General features: G+C 35.4%; 1 protein-coding gene across 1 annotated transcript in view; it reads right to left on the bottom strand.

Annotated features, from left to right (window-relative positions):
• Nucleotides 1-543: 543 nt before the first annotated feature.
• Nucleotides 544-22272, bottom strand: part of TOPAZ1 (testis and ovary specific PAZ domain containing 1) — a 58254-nt gene continuing 36525 nt past the window's right edge. The window contains 8 exon segments of the mRNA XM_021718820.1: nucleotides 544-663; nucleotides 3779-3871; nucleotides 4077-4228; nucleotides 7384-7447; nucleotides 11741-11866; nucleotides 12691-12776; nucleotides 15103-15242; nucleotides 17477-17541. Coding sequence (XP_021574495.1) covers nucleotides 544-663; nucleotides 3779-3871; nucleotides 4077-4228; nucleotides 7384-7447; nucleotides 11741-11866; nucleotides 12691-12776; nucleotides 15103-15242; nucleotides 17477-17541 — 846 coding nt within the window.

The following is a 22272-nucleotide window of genomic DNA, read 5'->3' as shown; positions in this document are numbered from 1 at the left end:
CACTCACCTCAGCCTCCCAAGGCGTGGGATTACAGGCTGAGCCACCGAGTCCGGCTTAAAATTTCTTTTTAAGTCATGACTTCCCTTTTTCTCAATACAAGTGGATTATAATTTACAGTTCAAAGGCTTTTTTTAAGGCTTTGGAGGGTCATTAGCTGAATAGAAGAAGTAAATAAAGGAGAGGCAATAAGGTATTTTATTAAGCTAACACCAAGAAGTGAGTGAAAGAGAAAAAATAATTAAGATACTTTGTGTATATACATGAGTATATTAAGTGGAATGAAATGGTGAAATAAGATAAAACAGACTCCTCATATACTTAATGAGTCAGACATTGAGAGGAAATGAGTAATGAGAAAGATATGAGGCTGGCTAGAGGCAGCTTGACCAAGACAGAACAAAGCCAAGAGATGGCAAAGGGATTAGGAGTTGGGCAACTATCTAAATGTTTGGGCATGCGAACAGTTATAAGTGCTTTGCCTTCACCCTTCATAAACCCTCACCAAAATACATATACTTTAGCCTTAATTACAATGATTTCTCTCACCTGGATTTCATTTCCAGAACTGCAGTTACTTGTTGTTTGGATGCCTGTACTTGGCATAAGAGCTTAACAATATAATTAAGGTGTTCTGGGTCAAGCACCATCCCAGCTTTAACAAGCTGTAGAAGAGAAAAAAAGGAGCAGTCATTCTTATAAAAATGTGAAAGAGTTGAGAAGCCAATGTGTATGAAACAACTAAAAGACTGATGGAAGAAGCGAAACATAGAGACAAATGGAATTAAAACTCATTAAAAAAATTTGAAGCATATTTCTTTCAAATGTTTGAGAACCCCCCAAAAGATATCCTACTTTAGGAATTTAAAGCAAAAATAATAATTTTGAATTCAAAATGTGGACGTTCTTTCTGTTCTCCAAGTAATCTCAACCACTTTATTACTTGTACTTTATTTGGTGCTCAGTCTATCTTTTGGTGTAGAACTGGTGTTCATACCTTATCCCTTACTGCAAACTTCCTGAGAAGTATTGCTCCTGTGCCTCACACAGGACCATGACCAGAAAAGAAATCAGGGATTCTTTGTTAAATTAGTAATACAGGTAGACTGCCTATATGTAACACAGTATTTAACTTTTTCCAAAAATCAATTCAATTCTCCTTAATTCACAGTTGACTCATTTCCTTTCTTCTTTATGAGCCTCAGCTCTAAGAGAGTCAACTGGGGAGTACCTGGATGCTTCTAATGTGAGAATGAATGAATGAGAGGCAGGCCTTCTCTGAAGTTCTTCCATATGACATTACCCTGGGAAAGCGGGAAAGTACATTCTTACTAGTTGCCTCAGTTCAAATGATCCTGTTGACCTCTGCCCAAAGGTGTTATGAGTAGGTTCTCTAATGCTTCCCTGGGTGAGGGATTTAAAGTGTTAAGAATGACTCAGTTGAGTGGTGCTTGATATTTTTTGAGCAACATTTTTGCTGAGAATCTCCTATGGTTCTATTCTGGTTTTCAGAAAATTTCCCCCTTTCAGTAATTACTTGGAAATGCTTGAGAGAGTGTATAACTTTACCTCCCCAGTAGAGATTTGAAAGGAGTAAGACAAAAAATAGCAGGAGAAAATGAAGCAGAAGCTACCTCTTCCAAGGTATAATAAATCTCTATGTGAGATGCTGTAATTTGGTTGCTAGAACTTACTCTTCATCAACAAGGATACCTGCATAAATGAACATTTGTATACCTAACCCTGAATTGTATCCCACATCTTTAAAATAAAAAACAACAAAAAAATTAAATTATGTAAACTCATAAAATAAATTATATTTTTAAAGGTTAAAAAAAAAAAAAGAACTTATTCTTGATGGGTAACTTGAGGCAGAATTTCTTTTAGTTAGGGATAATAGTAAGCTGCTGAGGAATTTTCCTTGTCTTTGGACTCTCAGATAAATTATATCAAATTTCATGACAATAGACCCCTTTTAAATAGGTCCTAGACCTCTACTATATGCCATATGATCAAACATCTTAAACTCTAAATAGTTTTGCTGAGAAACTATAAAAATGTTCAAAGCATGTTGTAAACATTAAGCACCATTGCTTAAACTCTATCAGTTCTTCTGAAAGAAAAGCATGCTCAATTTTATTTTGAAAAAGGAAAACAGCTTCTCTTATAAGTTTATCAATCCACTACCTTAACAAAGAGTTTTCCAAACTTTATGAAGTTGCATGATTTTTTTTAGTGGTATGCTCAATAATATTTGAAAGGATCACTGCTGGTCTGTATGCATTCACTGATCATGCAGTGACTTTTGACTAAATGGATAGGGTCAACTATAATCAAACCTGCAAGAGAACCAATTAGTTATCTGGTCACTGACATACTTAAAAAAAAAAAATCTGCCCTTTAACACTGTTCACTGCTCAAGAACCAATGTAAATATAAATTGTTTTTTGACAGACTAAATAACAACCTAAAGCAGCACAAAAAAGATGTTAATTATCCTTTCTGAATGATATTTATGTTAATTAAATGGGGATATGGTATACTGCTAGAATAAGAAGGAAGAAAAGTATCTTCCTCCATGATGGTAATGTGGTTTTATCATCACTGAACCCTGAGATAGTCTCGACAGAAAAATTGGTATTAGTATTAAACAACTAGAAATGGTGGTTCCATATTAACTATGCAGAAATGAAAATTACTGTTTTTGCTAGATATTCCCCATTCAGGGTAATTTTATTTGGACAGCAACAGAGATACATTTTGCAGAATGCCAAGTTATTCAGTATTAGACAATCTATGGGATTATTACCAAGGTTTTCTAAAACGATTAGAGCTGATCAGTTACTTTTGATTAAAAAATTTTCTAGGCAAGTAATTCTGTCAAGTTTTATAATGTGAAACTAGAGGTATTCACTCAAATATTCATTAATCTGCTAGAGTGGTTCCAGGGTTGCTTCTAAAAGAAAATTGGGATTTTTTTTCCTACTCTTAGGCCTATTCTGAAGAGACTAGTTGAGTAATATCAAATACTAAGGAAGTAGTCAACAAAAGTTTAAAATTTTATATATTTTTATTGAGTTATGAACATTATTTCTTTTTATTTAGTGCTAAATTTAAAACTAATGCTAGGCCAGGCTCAGTGGCTCAGCCTGTAATCCCGCGCTTTGGGAGGCCAAGGTGAGTGAATTGCCTGAACCTGCGGGTTCGAGACCCGCCTGGGCAACTTGGTAAGATCTCATCTCTATAATAAATCAAAAAAATTAGCCGGGTGTGGGAACGCATGCCTGTAGTACCAGCTACCTGGAAGATGAGGCGGAAGGATCACTGGAGCCCAGCAGGTCGAGGCTGTGGTGGCTGGGAGTGGCCACTGCACTCCAGTTTGGGCGACAGAGTGAGACTCCAACTCAAAACAACAACAACAACAAACTAATTCTAGCTACCATGTTTCTCTCTATTCTCTTTGTTTTGACCATAATTTTCTATTTACATATTGATTTGTTTATTTTTATTGCAAACAACCTCAATTCCTTTGGAGAAGGAAAATTTTCTTTAGTCATCTTTAAAGCAGTCATCTGGAGTGCTTGAAACTATTAAAGGGGAACGTTTGTGAGCCACTGGAGTCTGCTTATAAACTCTATTTTAGGAGAAAATCGGGTTATCTCTGGAAATAGAATTACCTGGCATCCAGAATGTGAATAAAAGACAACTCAAGGGTGTTAAGTAGAAAAAAATATTTTCTTAGTTATTCACTATCAGAGAATAAAGGAGATAAAATCCTACCTTGTAAAAGATATCAATTAAAGCAGGCACAGCATTCCTTAATTTCATAGTTGCTACATGCTCGAATATGTTTAACAGTATTTTCAGAGAAGGCTGGATAAAACAAAAGAATTACACTCATTTTCATGTCTCCTTTTAGTACACCTTAACGTTTCTCAAATTTGTTTTTTGCTGGAAAACACAAGTGTTCTCTAGGAAGTATTCAACAAATACAGAAACTTAACTGCTAAATTCAAGCAAAAAATATAAGAGAAGTTAACTGAAAATATTAAAATAATATGTTTTCCAGATTACTTACCAGTATTTTAACCATTATGCTGAGGTTCAATACCTGAAATACTTCTTTCAATAAACAATGTTTGAGTAAAGAATTTAGAAGGTTATTTAGCACTTGTAAATCAAAGTGCAAACCTGGGGGAAACTTTCTGTAGTATTCCAAAAATATGTTCACTGAAAATTAAAAAAATATATATTAAAGTCATCTTCTGCTTCTGAGACATACATTTTTCTTAAGTTAGACAATTTTTCTATATTTAAAGATAAAACAGTATAAATTCAATATAAGTTCTTGTAAGATACAGTTCCAGTATTAGAAATATTTGATGAAAACTAAAGCAAAAGTCAAAATAACAATAATACTTGAAGTCAACCAAGTATGTTCAGCATGGGAGTAACTCATGTTACCCACAAAGGTCTAAACTACCAAATACATCATGGTCTCAGTATGAACTCCTAAGGAGTCAATTCATCAGTTATGCACCCAGTCTTTGAGGCAGTGGCCTTGAAATACATGTGAAATTGTATACTTTGGTAATAGATGCGGACTATTTTGACACACGCTCTTTCTTGTTGCAATCCTACCATGTTGACCCTGGGGATGTTTGTGATTCCAGTTTGTGATTATGACATTCTACAAAAAATTATAATACTGTTTAGTTTTCGAGAAAGTACCTTCTTTATGCTGATCCAAGTCCTTAATCTATTTTCTGCATAACATATCATTTCCAATTTTCCCCATTCATCTTACTAAAATTATATAAATTGGTATCACTTCATTAATAATTTTTTTCCCCAGGTCAAAATCTGTACACCTTGGCTAAAACAGTCTTAATAAAAAATTACTTTTAGTTTTATTTTGTGTTAATTATTTCTAGTAGAAATACTTATTACTAGCTGGATTACCTAGTGTTGTTTGGGAAAGCCAGTGGTTACTGATAAAGTTTAGTAGTACAATTGAAAAATTAATGTTGAAGTTATGATAATTTTTAACCACCTTAATCATATAGTGTAATAGTGTTCACCTTTGTTGTAAAGCTTCTTTATATACTACAATTGTTTTTGCTGGGGACATACAGATAAATTCTTCCTGCTATTCTTTCTGTAGTATATACACAATTGCCCATATAGAAGCAGATAAACTGATAACATGAGAAATTCAGTGTCTGCTACTATAACTTGTTAATAAAACTGCAACTGCAGGCCTTTAAAAAAGGAGTAGTTGAAAATAATCTATGTTAGTCAGCATGTAAATAGCTCACTAACTGACATGCAACTCTCTTTTTGTCATTGAGTAATTTTTAATATATTTTCTCCTTTTAAAATGATGATCCTCTCTGGTTAATCTGTTGGGTAGAAACAGTTTGAACATTTTAATACTTTTTAATGTAAACTGCTAGCTACACTGCTTTTTAAAAAGGTTTTGTCAATTCACCAGTGACTTACCAAAATCAGGTACTTTTACTCCTTTCTTTGATTAGGAGTGCATCATTCTAGTGAACCAGTAACCACTGGATATTCCTCTCCAGATATATTTCTAATTCTCACAAGAAGAAACAATAGTCATGCATTTCTAAGTAGCTAATTGAACTCTTACTATTCTTATAAATTGGGATATTTTTGTACATTACCAACAGTAAATATAAAATAAAGATAACAGCTTTTGCAGTTTCAATTTATATGATCAAATTTATATTTTTTGTATTTCCTTTGATTAAAACCACAGAAATGATCACCTTCCTAAAAATCTGAGTTAAAGAAATTTACTTTTTTCTACTGTATTGCTAATATGCCATACTCATTCATTTGATATATGCTAAATAGTGGTAGTTTTCAGATGTTTTTAGTCATAAACTTTCTGGAAAAGGAATTTTATGTGGAAATTCAAATGTAAGACAGATAAAACAGGATACATGGTTTTACTCCTGGGTATATACCCAAAAGAATGGAAAGCAGGAACTCAAACAGATATCTATTCATCAATGCTAATGGCAACATTACTTACAATATCTAAAGGTAGAAACAACCCAAATAACCATCATCAAATGAACAGATTGACAAAATATTGCATATACATATCATGGAATATTACACAACCTTAAAAAGGAAGGAAACTCTGACGACAGAATATTACTTAGCCTTAAAAAGGAAGGAAATTCTGACACATTACAATATAGATGAACCTTGAGGACATTATGCTGAGTGAAATAAGGCAGGCACAAAAGGACAAACGGTGTATGAGTCTATTTTATATGATGAACCTAGAATAGACAAATTCATAGAGCCAGAAAATAGATTTGAGGTTAGTATGAGAATTAGAAACATCTGGAGAGGAAGATCTAGTGGTTACTAATTCATTAGAATGATGCACTCCTAATCAAAGAAAGGAATAAAAGTTCCTGAGTCTGGTAAGTCACTGGTGAAGGAGCATTATGAATTGACAACACTGGCTATCACAATCTCTCAGGTCACAAGCGCATTTCCATACATGCTCCTATTACTTCTGCCGTAACTACTTCTTTCTTGTTATATAGTTAGATTAAGTACAGACTAGCAGTTCCCTTAGATGGTTCCTCTAATACTTAGGGACAGGATATCACCAACAAAACAAAACCTGGCATGTTTAGGAAACTGCACAGAACTCACTATGGATGGTACGCTGGCTATAAGAAGTAAGTATAAAAAGAGAAGGAAAAGGAAGCAGGAAAGATTCAGCATCTGAAACATTCTTTCAGACAGATGTAAAGGCTAATTAACATATCCTTTTTTCTAAGTCATGAAAATATTAGTACATAAGGGAATTACAGTGTTAAGTGGATTATCTTTTTTTTTTTTTTTTTTTTTTTTGAGTTGGAGTCTCACTGTGTTGTCCAGGCTGGAGTGCAGTGGCACGCTCATGGCCACTGCAGCCTTGACCTGCTGGGCTCAGGCGAGCCTGCCACCTGGGTTTTCCAAGTAGCTGGAACTTCAGGCATGCACCACCACATCCAGCTAATTTTTTATTTACTATAGAGATGAGGTCTTGCCAAGCTGCCCAGGTTGGTCTTGAACTCCTGGGCTCAGGCACTTCTCTCACCTCTACCTCCCAAAGTGCTGGGATTACAGGCATGAGTCACCATGCCTGGTTGGATTACCATCTTTTTATTAACCAAAATACTACATTTATTTTCAATCCCGTATAAGGTCAATAAAAGCCACTCTTAGGTAAAGCATTCAGTTTTCAAACTTACAAAACAATGAATTTACCTTTAAACTATTTTCAGACAACAGCACATTGTTTAAAATATCCATGTTAATACATTTATACTAATCATTCCATTATTTTATACCTGCACGTTGTAGTAAACATAGCTCATTGATACTTATATATTTCTTAAACACATCCATGCAAACCTGCAAAAATCATCAGAAATGTAAATTACCTTTTTGTATTACAAACTATATAAATTTCAAGCCTATCTTTTTGCTTATTTCAAATTTTAAAAATGAACTTAAAGCATTAGAATGAAGTTGATATGTAGTTAACTCACAGATTTGAAGTACTTATTGAATTCATCACATAAACCTTATTTAGTTTATTTTTTAAATAATCATCTCTTGGTGCAAGGATAAACACACTGACCAACATATTAGGACAGCAAGCCCAGAAATAGAACCATTCATAAACAGTCAGCTAATTTATGACATAATAAAACTGCAGTGCAGTGAGGGAAAAGATGGCCTTTTTCATAAATGATGCTGGGTCACCTGAGGATACACATGGGAATAAAATGTATCTTGACCCTCTTCTCACATCATAAAACAAAAATAAATTCTAGCTGGATTAGAGTTCTGAATGTAAAAGGTAAAACAAACTTCTAAAGGAAAATATAGAAGAACATCTTCATGATCTTGACAAAGATATCTCTTTTTCTTTTTTTTTCTGAGCCAGGGTTCCACTCTGTTACCCAGGTTAGAGTGCAGTGGCACGATCATGGCTCACCCCAGCCTTGAACTCCTGGGTTCAAGCGATCCTCTGTCATCAGATTCCTGATTAGGGAACTATACATGTGCCACAATACCCAGCTAATTTTTTGAGTTTTTGTAGACACAAGATCTCACTATGTTGCTCAGGATGGTCTCGAACTCCTGGGTTCAAGCAATCCTACTGCCTCCATCCCCCAAAGTGGCATGAGCCACTGCACCCATCACTTGGCAAAGATATCTTGAACAGGATGCAAAAAGTTAACATTACAAAAGAAAACAATTGACAAACTGGACTATATAAAAATTAAGAAATTCTGTTTCTCAAAAGACAATTTTAACCGGGTTAAAAGGGGTTTATAACCACTACAGCATCACAATGAGGATCAAATGCAGCAGCCATGGACTAGCCATTTATTTCAGTGGAGAAGAGTAGCATAGTGAGCCCAATGCATTAATGCATTTCATTAATTTTGTTAGGAAGTGGAAGAAAATGCATGTGCTTAATCTGTCTAACACAGATAAAGAATCACATTGGAGTTAAAGTTTACCAGTGGAGCTGGAGAGACTCCTTAATTTGGGGATAGGGTATGTGAGAGCCACTCAGAGGTCTACATTCCTGCTATGGACTGGACTTCTAGGACCCTAGCCATGGGAGAGGCCCTTGGCCCTTATGGGCCCTAAGACTAGCATAAGGAGTTGCCCAGGGACTATGCTTCATGGCATTGCTCCAGAGAGGAAGATCACATCAAGACTCATAGTGCACCCTCCCAGTCCTAAGGAACTGCAACATGATGCCATTTTGAAAGCCCAGCCCCCACAGACTGTTTTGCCACGTGGCATAACAGTCACATTCCTACAGCCTCAATGACATTCTCTGCCTGTAGCTCAGTGGGAGCAACTAACAGTGACCATGTCCCCCCAAAGCAGAGGGGTGGCTGTGCATTTTCACACACCTCAAAAGGACAAATTCCACTGTTTACAACTATCACTGCTGTGGGCTGCTATGGGCCAAGGCAAAGCATGTACTCCCGCAGCTACTTGTCTACAGCTATTTCCACTGAAAGCAACCCTGCCCTCCCCAGAAGCGGGGCTGCAGCACAGTCACTGCTGCTCCTATCTAAGGATTTTGTCAGGAACCTGAGGATCACCCTGCCTCTGCCTACCAAGCCAGCACCTGTCTGAACCAGGTGCAGCCTGGCCCCACTGCTGCCCCCTCAAAACATCTAGGAGTCTGGGGATCAACCAATCCAGTCACCATTTTTGGCACCTCAGCACTCTTCCTGGGGTCTGAGGTCGAGCCCACTCAAACTGCCACTGCCACCACAGATGGCACCCACCACAAGGACCACTTGCTAGCCTGGGGATTGGCCCGCCCAGCCAGTTGCAGCTACCACTAACACCAACGCAGACCACTTGGGTCCCAGAGGGTTGTCCCACTATTGCTATTGTTATCACTCATGCCACATCTGCTGCCCAGAGGCTTGAGAATCTGCCCACCTGCCTGGACCACCGCTGCCATTCCCAGGACCTGAGCAACTGACTGGAGGCTCGAGAATCAGCCTGCCTGGACCTGCTAACACTGGTGCCAGCATACCTTGCCCTTGGCCCCAAAGATAGGCATGCTCAGCTGACTGCTGCCACTGCTGAGGTCTTGCATATTTACTACAGCACTAGTCACAATAGCAAAGAGATGGACTTAACTAAAGTGTCCTTCGACAGACGAATGGATAAAGAAAATGTGGAACACATACACAATGAAATATTATTCAGCCCTAAAAAAATAAATTTGTCAGTGACATCATGGAGAGATTGAAAAACATTATGCTAAGTGAAATAAGACAGGCACAGAAAGATAGATGCTATATATTCTCACTTATATACAGAATCTAAACAATCTAACTGAAAATAAGCAGAGTAGAAGAATAGTGGTTACCAAAGGCTGGTAGTAGGAGTTGGGGTCAAGGGAATGGGGAGATGTTAATCAAAGGGTAAAAAGCCTCAATCTGATAGCAAGAATCATTTTTCTCTTTACAATATATTGTATAGTGTGGCAAATATGGCAAATAATAATGTATATTTCTTAATAACTAAGAGTACATTTCATATGTTCTCACCACAAAGTATATAAGTATCTGAGGTGATAGATATGTTAATTATTTTGATTTAATTATTCCACACTGTAGCATAAATTAGAACATTATTTTGTACCCCATAAGTATATACAACTATAATATATCAGTTTATAACTTAAAAAATAAGCCGGGCTTGGTGGCTCAGCCTGGAATCCTGCGCCTTTGGGAGGCTGAGGTGAGTGGATTGCCTGAGCCCGCGGGTTCGAGACCCGCCTGGGCAGCGAGACCTCATCTCTACAATAAATCAAAAAATCAGCCGGGCGTGGTAGCGCATGCCTGTAATTCCAGTTACTTGGAAGGCTGAGGTGGAAGGATTGCCGGAGCCCAGCAGGTCGAGGCTGTGGTGGCCGGGAGCGGCCACTGCACTCCAGTCTGGGTGACAGAGTGAGACTTCAACTCAAAGAAAAAATAAAAATAAATAAATAAATAAATAACTTAAAAAATAAAAATTAAAAGATAAATCAAAACAAAAAAAGAGGGTGAAAAGGCAACTTGTAAAGTAGTAAAATATAATTATATTAATATGCATATTCAACAAAGAACCTGTATCAAGATTATACAATGAATACTTATAGACTGGTAAGAAAAATAATCCCATAGAATTTAGTTAAAATATTTATACATTTTCAAAAAAAGCATATTCAAGAGTGTAATAAACAATTTGAAAAATGCTCAACTTCATCAATCATCAGGGAAAACATCACTACCCACCCACCAGAATGGCTAAAATTTTTTTTTTTGAGTTGGAGTCTCAATCTATCATCCAGGTTGAAGTGTAGTGATATGATCACAGTTCACTGCAATCTCTACCTTCTGGGCTCAGGTAATCCTCCTGCTTTAGTCTCTCTACTATCTGAGACTACAGGCACATGCCACCATGCCTGCCTAATTTTTTGATTTTTTGTAGAGACGAGGTCTTGTTATGTTGCCTAGGCTGGCCTCAAACTCCTGGACTCAAGCAATCTTCCCGTTTTGGCCTCCCAAAGTGCTAGAATTACAGATGTGAGGCATGGTGCCTGGCCAGAATGGCTACATTTAAAAGACTGACAATATCAAGAACTGGTGAGGATGTGAAGCAACCAGAACTCTCAGACACTGATGGTGAAAATGTAATTTGATAAAAGCACTTTGGAAACCTGTTTGGCAGAACCTACTAAGGTTGAATATATGCAGACCCTATGACCCAGAAATTCCAGCTTTATAACCTATCACAATGTCTACATATGTTCACCAAAAGGCATGTAGAAGAATACTGACAGCAACACAATTGTAATATCCAAATATGAAAGCCACCCAAATACCCATCAACACTAATATTTATCCACAAAATTAATTTCTATATACTCACAAGATGGAATGTTAATTATTGTACAATATTAAACAACAATGAAAAAACTACGATTAGTAAAAATATAGATAAATCTCAATCAGACACAAAAGAATACACATGGTATGATTCCATTTATACAAAGCATATAAACAGGCAAAGCTCATCTATGCTATTAGGAGTCAAAGAAAATCTAAATTAAAAAGTACGACTGAGATAGTTATTATAAACAATCTCTACTTCAAAGACTTTATGTTTTACCTTTTCATCCCCTTGCTCAGGAACATGAGCAAACTTGCATGGTGATCGCTCACAGCCTCGTAATGTATTAAAATGAAATTTGCAGTATCTATGGGGTATCATCAACCCTAAGGGCTTTTGGAACACCTAGAAAATTAGAAAAATTCCTTTTATGTGTTAACTGTAAAAAACTTACTAAAATCAAGTAAGAAAGCATTTGAAGCAACAGAAATATTACATACCCCAACAATATCAAGATTAAAATGTTTGCTAGTCTGATAAGAAAAAAATAAAACTTCAATTAATATTTTTAAAAATAATGAAAAATAATTTTAGAGTAATTTGTCTGTGAATTTTCTCAATTTCTTAGCATAAAATAGTCCATCAAGATTATTCTGTTTACTTCCCTTTAAGACTTTGTTTTCAGAATAGTTAAGTTCACAGCAAAATTGAGAGGAAGGTACAGAGATATCCCATAGACTTCATGCCCCCACATTGCTTTACATGTTTTGAAAAGTTTATACATTTCCTCCTTTTCATGCACCTGCCTCTACTTTTGCAAAAAGTTAATGTTATGATAATATGCATCATATTACAGATACACTTATTAGAACCAAAATTTTCCTTAGTTTTCTGATAAATAGAAACAGGTAAATGACAGAGTTAAAGTTTTTTGCAACAAACTTTCCCCATAAAGATCTTTATATCAGCAGCTTTCTTTTTCATCACAGGAAACTATTCATCTTGTAGTTTCTGTTTTGCATGTTCCTCCTCTGCTGCTTTCAATCTCTTATGTTGTTTGTGAATATCCTCTGACTCACTACTTATTTTCTGCCTTCTAACACCAACCTCTATTCAAAGTCCATATGATGTCTGGAACTGCTTTAAAAAATGATGATGGGGAAAATACAATCAGCAGATTCCAAAGTATGGGTCTTATAAGATTATTTTTTCTTAAACAGAGGACTTACCCCCACATTTTTTTCCCTCTTAAATATTTCACAAGTTTCAGGATTCTGCAGCTTTAGGACAGAATGTTTTCCTGGAATTCTGAGATCTAGAAATGATTCAGAATGATATTACCCACCAATATGTTACAACTTATTCCCTTCATAACAATGAAATGAATGATCACTACTATCTGCTTTAAAATTTCACTTTGGAATATTCATGTTCAATTCACAGACTGTGTTGCCATGTGTGTTCCTGTGAAATATAGAATGATTTACATCTTAGGTACTCTTAAGTATTTCTAGACCTGAATTTAAAATTTTAAACTCACAATAAGCTGTAGACAACTTTCTTAAAAGTCTCACATAGTGGCATTGAGCACTACATTCATATATGTCTTTAGGCTAAACAGACAAATATTTTGCACAATAAACATTTCTAATGGAAGAAAACTAGTGACAAATCCAGGTGCTATCGACTGAATCATATCTCCTCCAAATTTACATGTTGAAGCTTTAACCACCATTGTGACTATGTTTGGAGATACGGCTTTTATAGAAGTAATTAAAGTTAAATGAAGTCATAAGGGTGGGGCCCTGATTCAATGGAACTGGGTGTCCTTATAAGAATAGGCACCAAAGATCTCACTCTCTCTCCCTGTACACACCAAAGAAAAGCTATGTGAGGACTCAGCAAAAAGGTGGCTACCAGCAAGTCAGAGAACCCTCATCAGAAACTGAACCCTGCCAGAACCTTAATCTTGAACTTCCAGCACTGTGTAAAATAAATTTCTGTTATTTAAGCCATTCAATCTGTGGTGTTTTGTTATGGCAGCCCAGGCAGACTAATATACCAGGCATCATATTCCTTAACGTTGGTCTTTTAAAATGAGAACTAGGGCATTTTAAAATGTTCTTTTCTAAAGATAAAATAACAAATAAAAATAAAAGTATTTTTAATTTTAAATCATTTATTTTTTACTTTGGCAGCATTCAGATATAATCTAAAACAAGCTGAAGTTTTTGCTGCATAGCTTTGCAGTAATTTGCATTATGAAAACTGTAAAGCTTTTTAAGATAAAAAGACATGACCATTGTGGGTTTTCTGCTACATAACACTAGGTAGCATGAAGTCCATATTGAAAAGGTACAGAAGCTGGGCTCGGTGGCTCAGCCTGTAATCCCGCGCCTTTGGGAGGCTGAGGTGAGTGGATTGCCTGAGCCCGCGGGTTCGAGACCCGCCTGGGCAGGTGAGACCTCATCTCTACAATAAATGAAAAAATTAGCCGGGCGTGGTAGCGCACGCCTGTAGTTCCAGCTACTTGGAAGGCTGAGGCGGAAGGATCACCGAGCCCAGCAGGCCGAGGTTGCGGTGGCCAGGAGCGGCCACTGCACTCCAGTCTGGGCGACAGAGTGAGACTCCAACTCAAAAAAAAAAAAAAAAAAAGAAAAGGTACAGAAGGGTCAGGTGTGTTCTACACAAAGTAATACTGTATGGGAGAGATCCCCCCAAACCGGAATTTACTGATTAAAAAATTGCATATTTATTCTTTCATGTTTAAATTTCAGTCACCTTCAAAGTACTCTCTGTTTGATACAATATGCCTATCAAGATGTTTTTTCCACTGTTCAAAACAGTTTTTGAACTTGTCAATTCTGATGCTTTTCAGTGCATCTGCCGTTTTTTGTTTCACCTCTTTTACATGGGCAAAAAGTTTCCCTTTGAAAAGGGACTCCTTTTCATCTGGGGAAACAAAAAAAAGTCGCTGGGGTGAGATCAGGTGAATAGGAATGGTGGGGCAAGGTATTATGCCATGTTTGGTCAAAAACTGAACACTTAGCATAGTATGGTCAGGCATGTCCCTAAATCATCCAAATGGCAAAAAATGGCAAATGTGTTGAAAGAATGTGGGGGAAAAAAATTCACTGAAGCTGAATGCAGCCTTTCACAATAATGTTAGCTGGTACACTGATGCTGAGGGATTTTAGAACACTTATCTTGTGGGGAAAGCCTGTATACTAAAAAGGGCCTGCCTTCCAAAAGATAATTCTGGGTTTTTTGAGGTCCCTTTTATAGATTCCGAGCTTATTCTTCAATGTAGCTTATTTTGCTCAAAGTATTACAAATTATCAAAAAACTGACACAAATTCTAAAACACATATGCAAATACATTCCATAAAATATAAATATTTTAGGTATAACCTGTAATTTACTTGTACTACCACTATCACATAAACAGATATTTCAGAATTTGTTCCATCAAAAGTACTAAAAAAAGGCATATCAACCTTCTAATTTTAACAAATTCTACATTTGCTTCAGTTTTTCTTTTTAATATTTTGTTTTCTTGGTGAAAAAAACCCCCAAAAACTCCTACATAGTTTCTGTACTACCAAAAGCCAACAGGATTTTATTAAGAAAACAAATAGTACCATTCATCCAGGGCTTCAGTATTGTGTCTTCTTGATGAACACTTAGATTCAGAGGAGGCACTAATAAGTATGGAGGTTTTGGGATCAGTGCTGCTAACTGACATTCATCAACCATAATGTCTACGTTTCTAGAATCTTTGCTGTGTGAGCAGAAAAACCAAAATCAGAATCCAATGTATTTTTGAAACATTAAAGTAATGAAAATCAAATAAGCAGGAATACAACCTAATGCCATAATTGTGCTTCACAGATACTGCATTTCTTACAAATTGAAGGACTGTGGCAACACAAAGTTGAGCAAGTATACTGATGTCATTTTTCCAACAATATGCGCTCATTTTTTGTGTCTGTCACATTTTAGTGGTTCTTGCAATATTTCAAATTTTGCCACTGTTATTATATCTGTTATGGTAATCTGTGATCTTTGATATTACTATTGTTATTTGGAGGGGCATCATGAACCACACCCATATAAAAGGTTGAACTTAATCAATAAATGTTGCATGTGTTCCGACTGCTCCACTAACTGGCCTCTCCCCATTTCTCTCCTTCTCGGGCATCCTATTTCCTGAGATATAACAATATTGAAATTAGGCCAATTAATAATCCAACAGTGGCCTCTAAGAGTTCAAGAGAAAGGAAGAGTCTTATGTCTCTCATTTTAAATAAAAAACTAGAAATGACTAAGCTTAGTGAGGAAACCATGTGGAAGGCTGGGACAGGCTGAAAGTTAGGCCTCTTGTGGCCAAACAGTCATACTGTGGCAAACAAAAAGTTTGAGAAGGACCTAGGCTAGTATTCTAATCCAGAAAAGGTCATCTAATTTTCCTATTGATAGTGTAATGAAATAAATTATAAATTATTCTTCAGGATAAGTATATATAATAAACATATACAGGTTTTTGAAAGCTTCCCTGGGAAGAACATATCAAAAATGTTATTGGTCCAGGGTTGCCGATTTAAACAGTATTCTAATATATGCGATCCTACATAACCAATTTTACAAAAACTTAATTTGGGGGTTACTTATCTAGAAAAATAAATAACTTAAGTGAGAGGAAGGTAATACTTTAAAGCTGACTAGCAGATTCAAATGAATTTACTTTTATTAGAAAGACTTACACCAACACTCAGATACTATAATCTTTTGTCTTAAAAATAATTCAAATAAGCTTTTTCAGTTGGGGTTTCCTGGGCCAGAGGAGAGTAAAAAAAGGTAAGAAGAAAGGCTCACATTTACAACAGTCAAAATTTAGTAGCATTGATGGAATTTACAATTTTTGCACACAATAAAAATATTAATTTATCTTCCCAACTTGGGATATCATTGATACATGTAATTAACATATCCTCTCCTTCCACGAATAAAACAAAAGCAGGAATGTAAAACAAAGAAAAATAAATTATGGAATTTCATAGAAGAAAGTTATTATTTAAAAAATTCTTTTAGTTTTGATTAGATTGAAGCCCACTGTGATATAGTGACTTGCCCAATGTCACAATGCTGATCACTATGGCAGTCAAGTATATGATAAACCTTTGAAGGTTACAATGATGCTATTTTAGTTTGTAAGCAAAATGATTTCAATAGAAAAAAGCTAACCATGTCACTTTCCCTTTTTCTTTAGGCTCTTCCAATGGCCATGAACCATACTGGACTTTATGTTAATCCATTTCTTACCTAGCCTTTCCCTTAACACAGTGGTTCTCAAACTTGAGCATGCATCAAGATCAGCTGGTGGCCTTGTTGAACAGAGATTGATGGGCCCATCCCCAGTTTCTGATTCAGTAGGTTTTGACTGGGACCCAATAATTTCCATTTCTGACAGGTTCTCATATGAAGCTGCTGCTCCAAGGATTATACTTCGAGAATCACTGCCTTAACATATAAAAGACTTGAACATATCCATCCCCTAAGCTGGGTGTGCCTTGCCTCAACAACAAAATGAGGATGGAGGATGAATCGGATCCCTTACATGTCCTCCAAGTCTAAATTTGGTGATTTTATATATCCTAGGAAGCGTGCTGTAACTCTCAGTACTGATCATTACAGCCCTGTAAGATCCTTGCAAACTCTACTGTTCATGTGTTTTCAGTCACACTTGTATTCATAAAAGTCAAACACACATCATTTTTTCTTTTTATCACTACTCCTTTTCTAAAAAAATATTTACTAGTTCAAAAAACTTAGTGACAGCTTTAAGGTAACTTATAATATTCCTTACATCTGAGACATTAACTAAATTATACTCATGTATGGTTTATGGCATAGTAACCCAAGCATACACAGCAGCAGAAAATGAAAACACACCCAAGATACAAATTAAATGAGTGACTATTTTAAAGTTATATAATTAAAAATTATGTTACAGACCTTTTGTAAACTTCATAAATATTTTCTTTCTCTTCTTTAATAGTCACATTGTCTGAAAATCTACACTGTGAAGAGATTATGGTTAAATAAGTACAAGTGAATATCTCTTTATTACATACTAAGTTATGAGGCTTACTGGATTTAGTAGAATGGACAGCTAAAGTTGTGCCTCTTTTTATTTACGAAAAAGAAAGCTTTGAGTTATTTTTATTTTTAAGTGGTATTTATGTACATAAACAAAATTTATTTTTCATTAAAAATATTTAAATGAATTCTAAACATAACTATAGTTAAAACATTTCACAAGTAGCTTTTTGGAATTGTGATTTTCTTATTATAACAAAGTTATACATGTTCAAATATTACATTTTTGAAAAAATAGGCATCAAAAAAATAATCGAATCACCCAACACATTCTCACAGTCAGAAATAAGCACTTATATCTTCATTTATATTTTTCTAGTCTTTTTAAAAGTACATAATCATATTTTACAACAGTATTACACTGTGCAGTAGTATCCCTCATCCACAGTTTCACTTCCTGTAGTTTTTAACCTAAAGTCAACTATGGTCCAAAAATAATTAATAGAAAATTCCAGAAATGTACAATTCATACGTTTTTAATTGTACATCATTCTGTGTAGCATGATAAAATCTCACTTGTTTTGCTCTGTCCTGAGACATGAATCATCCCTTTTCCCAGCAGATCCACACTGTACACCACCTGCTTGTTAGTCTCTTGGTAGCCATCTCAGTTATCAGATCGACTGTTGCAGCACTACAGTGCTTACGTTCAAGTAATGTTTGTTATTATTTAATAATAGCCCTCAAATGCAAGAAAGGTAATACTGGAAATTAAGATATGCCAAAGAGGAGTTGTAAAGTGCTTCTTTTAAGTGAAAAGGTGAAAGTTCTTGACTTAATAAGGAAAAAAAATCATATGTTGAGATGTTAACATCTATGATAAGAATAATTTTTCTATGAGTGAAATTGTGAAAAAGAAAAAAGAAATTAATGTGGAGTATATGTATTGGTGCTATTCATGGCTTCATCCACTGGGGGCACTGGAACATATCTTTTTCAAAAGAGGGAGGACTACTGCATATACTATTCGAACTCTTGGAAAGAAAACCAAAAAATCACCTGAGAAACACAAAACATTAACAAATGCAAAGACCTACCATGTTCACAGATGAGACTATTAAAGGTAAAGATGTTCATTTTCCAAAAATAAATGCATACATTTAAAAAGCCACAATGTGAGTTTAAAGCACTCTTTAAAAAATACATGAGAGAGAATATATTTTAGATTTATAATACATTTTACTATCTTCTAAAGTCTTTTTGACTACTTTTTCTTCCTCACTATTTCCCAAATAATTGATAGTACGCTATGTATGTAAGAACTGAGTGAACAAAAGAGAAGTAATATTTCTAAAAATAAAAAAAGTAAAAAATATTAAAGATGGTATTTGAAATTTATGAAGAAGTGATTCAATAAATGGTAGAATAGCTGGCTAGTTAACCAGATAGAAAAAAAATATGGTTCCAGCTCACCATATGCCAAAATATCTTTTAGGTTTACTAAAGATTTAAATATAAAAAATTCTGAAAGCAACAAAAAAATTAAGTAGCAAAAATAAATAAAATAAAATATATGAATGGGTTATTTATATAATTTGGAGGTTAGGGAAAGCCTAAGTATGACACCAAAGACAGAAACCATGAGGTATGATATCCGCAGGTTTGACAACAAACATTTTAAATATTTTCATATGGTAAGAGAATAAAAAGTACAAAAAGCCATCTGTCAAAACAAAGAAAAAAGGTTACATGGGTTCTACATTCTTTCTCCCAAAATAAATCTGAGTTTGATTTAAAAAAAATTAAAAACAATAAATAACACCAAAAAATCCTTAAAAAATGGGTAAAAAATTTAAAGCAGGGGAAGGGGTTCTCTATATGTGACTCATAACTCCTATTGTAAAAGAAAACTGACATATTTGACTAAATAAAAATGAAAGGTTTCTGCAAGGTAAAAAGCTACTAACCCAAGTCAAAACAAATGGCAACTAAGAAAAAATATACCAACATATGACAAAGAACAAATATGTTTAATATGTGAAGGGTACCCACAAATAAAAAAAGCTCAAAATCCCAGAAGAAAAATAGTTTAAGGACATATACAGGAAGTTCATTGGAAACAATGTAAATTCTTTTAGACATACTAAAAGATGCTTAAGACTCATAAGAGAAATGCATATTAAAACTAAAAGCCATTTGTAAAAATAAGCAGATGGATAAAAAAATTAATAATGAATTGGTGAGTGTGTGGGGGAAAAAATGGCACTCTTATACAATGTTGCTGAAAGTATAAATCAAAGCAATCTCTATGTAGAAAAATTTGACAACTCCACTTCTAGGAATTAATCCAAAGATGCTTGCACATATGCAAAATGCCTTATGCTCAAGGATGCATAATGCAGCATTATTTGAATAGCAAATACATGGAAACAAACCAAGTGTCCATCAATAGTGGGACTTGTTAAATAGAGTATATCCATACAGTGGATAATTATACAACTATAAAAACAAGGCATCATTGCATACATTGAAAGGAAAAAAAATCTTCAGTATACACCAAGTAAAAGAAAAAAAAAAGCAAGGTAAAAATGGTATGCCACTATTCAAATAAAATTCTAACACTTGACAGATAACAACTATAACCCTGGATAAAATATTTAAAAACCTCTACTTCAAAACCTTGGAGAGATATGAAAAGCTAGCCACACCATGGGGAAAGACGGAAAGGCACTGGGTAACTGTTTTGTTTTGTTTTGTTTTGTTTGAGTTAGAGTCTCACTCTGTTGCCCAGACTGGAGTGCAGTGGCCGCTCCTGGCCACCACAGCCTTGACCTGCTGGCTCCAGCGATCCTTCCGCCTTAGCCTTCCCAGTAGCCGGAATTACAGGCATGCGCTACCATGCCCAGCTGATTTTTTGATTTATTGTAGAGATGAGATTTCACTGCCCAGGCGGGTATCGAACCCTCGGGCTCAGGCAATCCACTCACCTCAGCCTCCCAAAGGCGCGGGATTACAGGCTGAGCCACTGAGCCTGGCTACTGTCTTGTTTTAATTGCTTTAGAACTGAAGGTAGACCCTAGTTGGAAACACTTGGGGAGGACAACAATTTGCCCTCCTAACGTGAAGAACCACAAGAACAGAGTCTGGAGCAAAATAAGAAACTGGAAAGTGAGCCTGGGAATCCTGGAAAGGAGAAAGCCCCAAAACCTGCTTATAAACTTGGCCTAAATTTCTAGTTAATCCTTAAACTACACCTGTGTAAGGTAGATTCCTGATAACCCAGTTAAGACTCAAAGAACTAAGACTTCAGCTGACTCCAACCTCAAGGGAATAATCTGGAAGTTGAGTATACACAAGTAAAAACTTAAGCATGCAACTACCATTTAGCTCAGCAATTACATCCCTTTGATTCCAGATAAATTAAAAATTAGGTATACACAAAAAACCTAAACATGAATGTTTATAGATAGGAGCTTTATTTGTAACAGCTCAAAACTTGAAACAACCTAGATAGCCATCAATGAATGATTAAACAAACTATGGTACACCTATACCATAGAGTATTACTAAACAGTAAAAACTAACTATTGATAAATGCAACAATCTGGATGAATATTCACATGATTATGCTGGATGAAAAAAACCAATCTGAAGAGGTTACATACATTTACATAATATTCTTGAAATGACAGAATTATAAAAAATGGAGACCAGGTTAGTGGTTGTCCAGGGTTGGGGGGGGCAGGAGAGAAGGAAGAAAGTGTGGCTATAAAAGGACAACATGAGATAGAAATGTTCTGCATCTTGACTGTATTAATGTCAACATTCTGGTTGTGATATTGTACTATAGTTTTGCAACATATTACCATTGGGAGAAACTAGGTAAAAAGTACACAGAATTTCTATGTATTATTTTTTACAATTACATCTGACTCTACAATTAATTTTTTTAAAGTGAGATGCTCCTAAAGTAGTACTTACAGATAAATGTATAGTATTAAGTGCCTCTATTAGGAAATAATAAAGGTTTCAAATTAATGACCTCAGCTGCAATTTTAAGAAAGTACAAAAGGAACAATAAATTAATCCAAAGTAAACAGAAGAAAGGAGGATATAAAAATCAGAGCAGAAATCAGTGAAATTGAAAACATAAAAGCAATAGAGAAAACAAAAGCAATAAAAACAAAAGCTGGTTCTTTCAGAATTATCAATATAATTAATAATCCTCTCATCAACCTCCTATGAATCTACATTTATTTCAGAATGCCAGAATTACACAGATGGAAAACAGATTAGTGGTTGCTAAGGTTAGGGATGTTAGAGGAAGGAACAGAAGTGTGATCGTTAAGAGGTAGCATAAGGGAGATCTTTGTGATGATAGCTCTTTGATTACAGTAGTGGTCTCACAAATCTGCACACTTGATAAAATACACAGAACTACACAAACACATTGCACCAAGAGCAAATACCTGCTTCTGATATTGTACTTTAAGATGTAATTAAAGGGGAAAATTAGGTGAAGACTACCTGGGTCCTCTTTATACTACTTCTGTAACTTCCTGTGAATCTACAATTATTTCAAAATAAAAGTTTAAAAAGGCCGGGCTCGGTGGCTCAGCCTATCATCCCACGCCTTTGGGAGGCTGAGGTGAGTGGATTGCCTGAGCCTGCGGGTTCGAGACCCGCCTGGGCAGTGAGACCTCATCTCTACA

Source organism: Carlito syrichta, unplaced genomic scaffold (assembly GCF_000164805.1).
Source record: "Carlito syrichta isolate Samal-C Ts95f unplaced genomic scaffold, Tarsius_syrichta-2.0.1 Scaffold313745, whole genome shotgun sequence".
Taxonomy (NCBI): Eukaryota; Metazoa; Chordata; class Mammalia; order Primates; family Tarsiidae; genus Carlito; species Carlito syrichta.
Note: the sequence above shows the minus strand (reverse complement) of the source record. Positions and strands in the feature narration are given on the sequence as shown.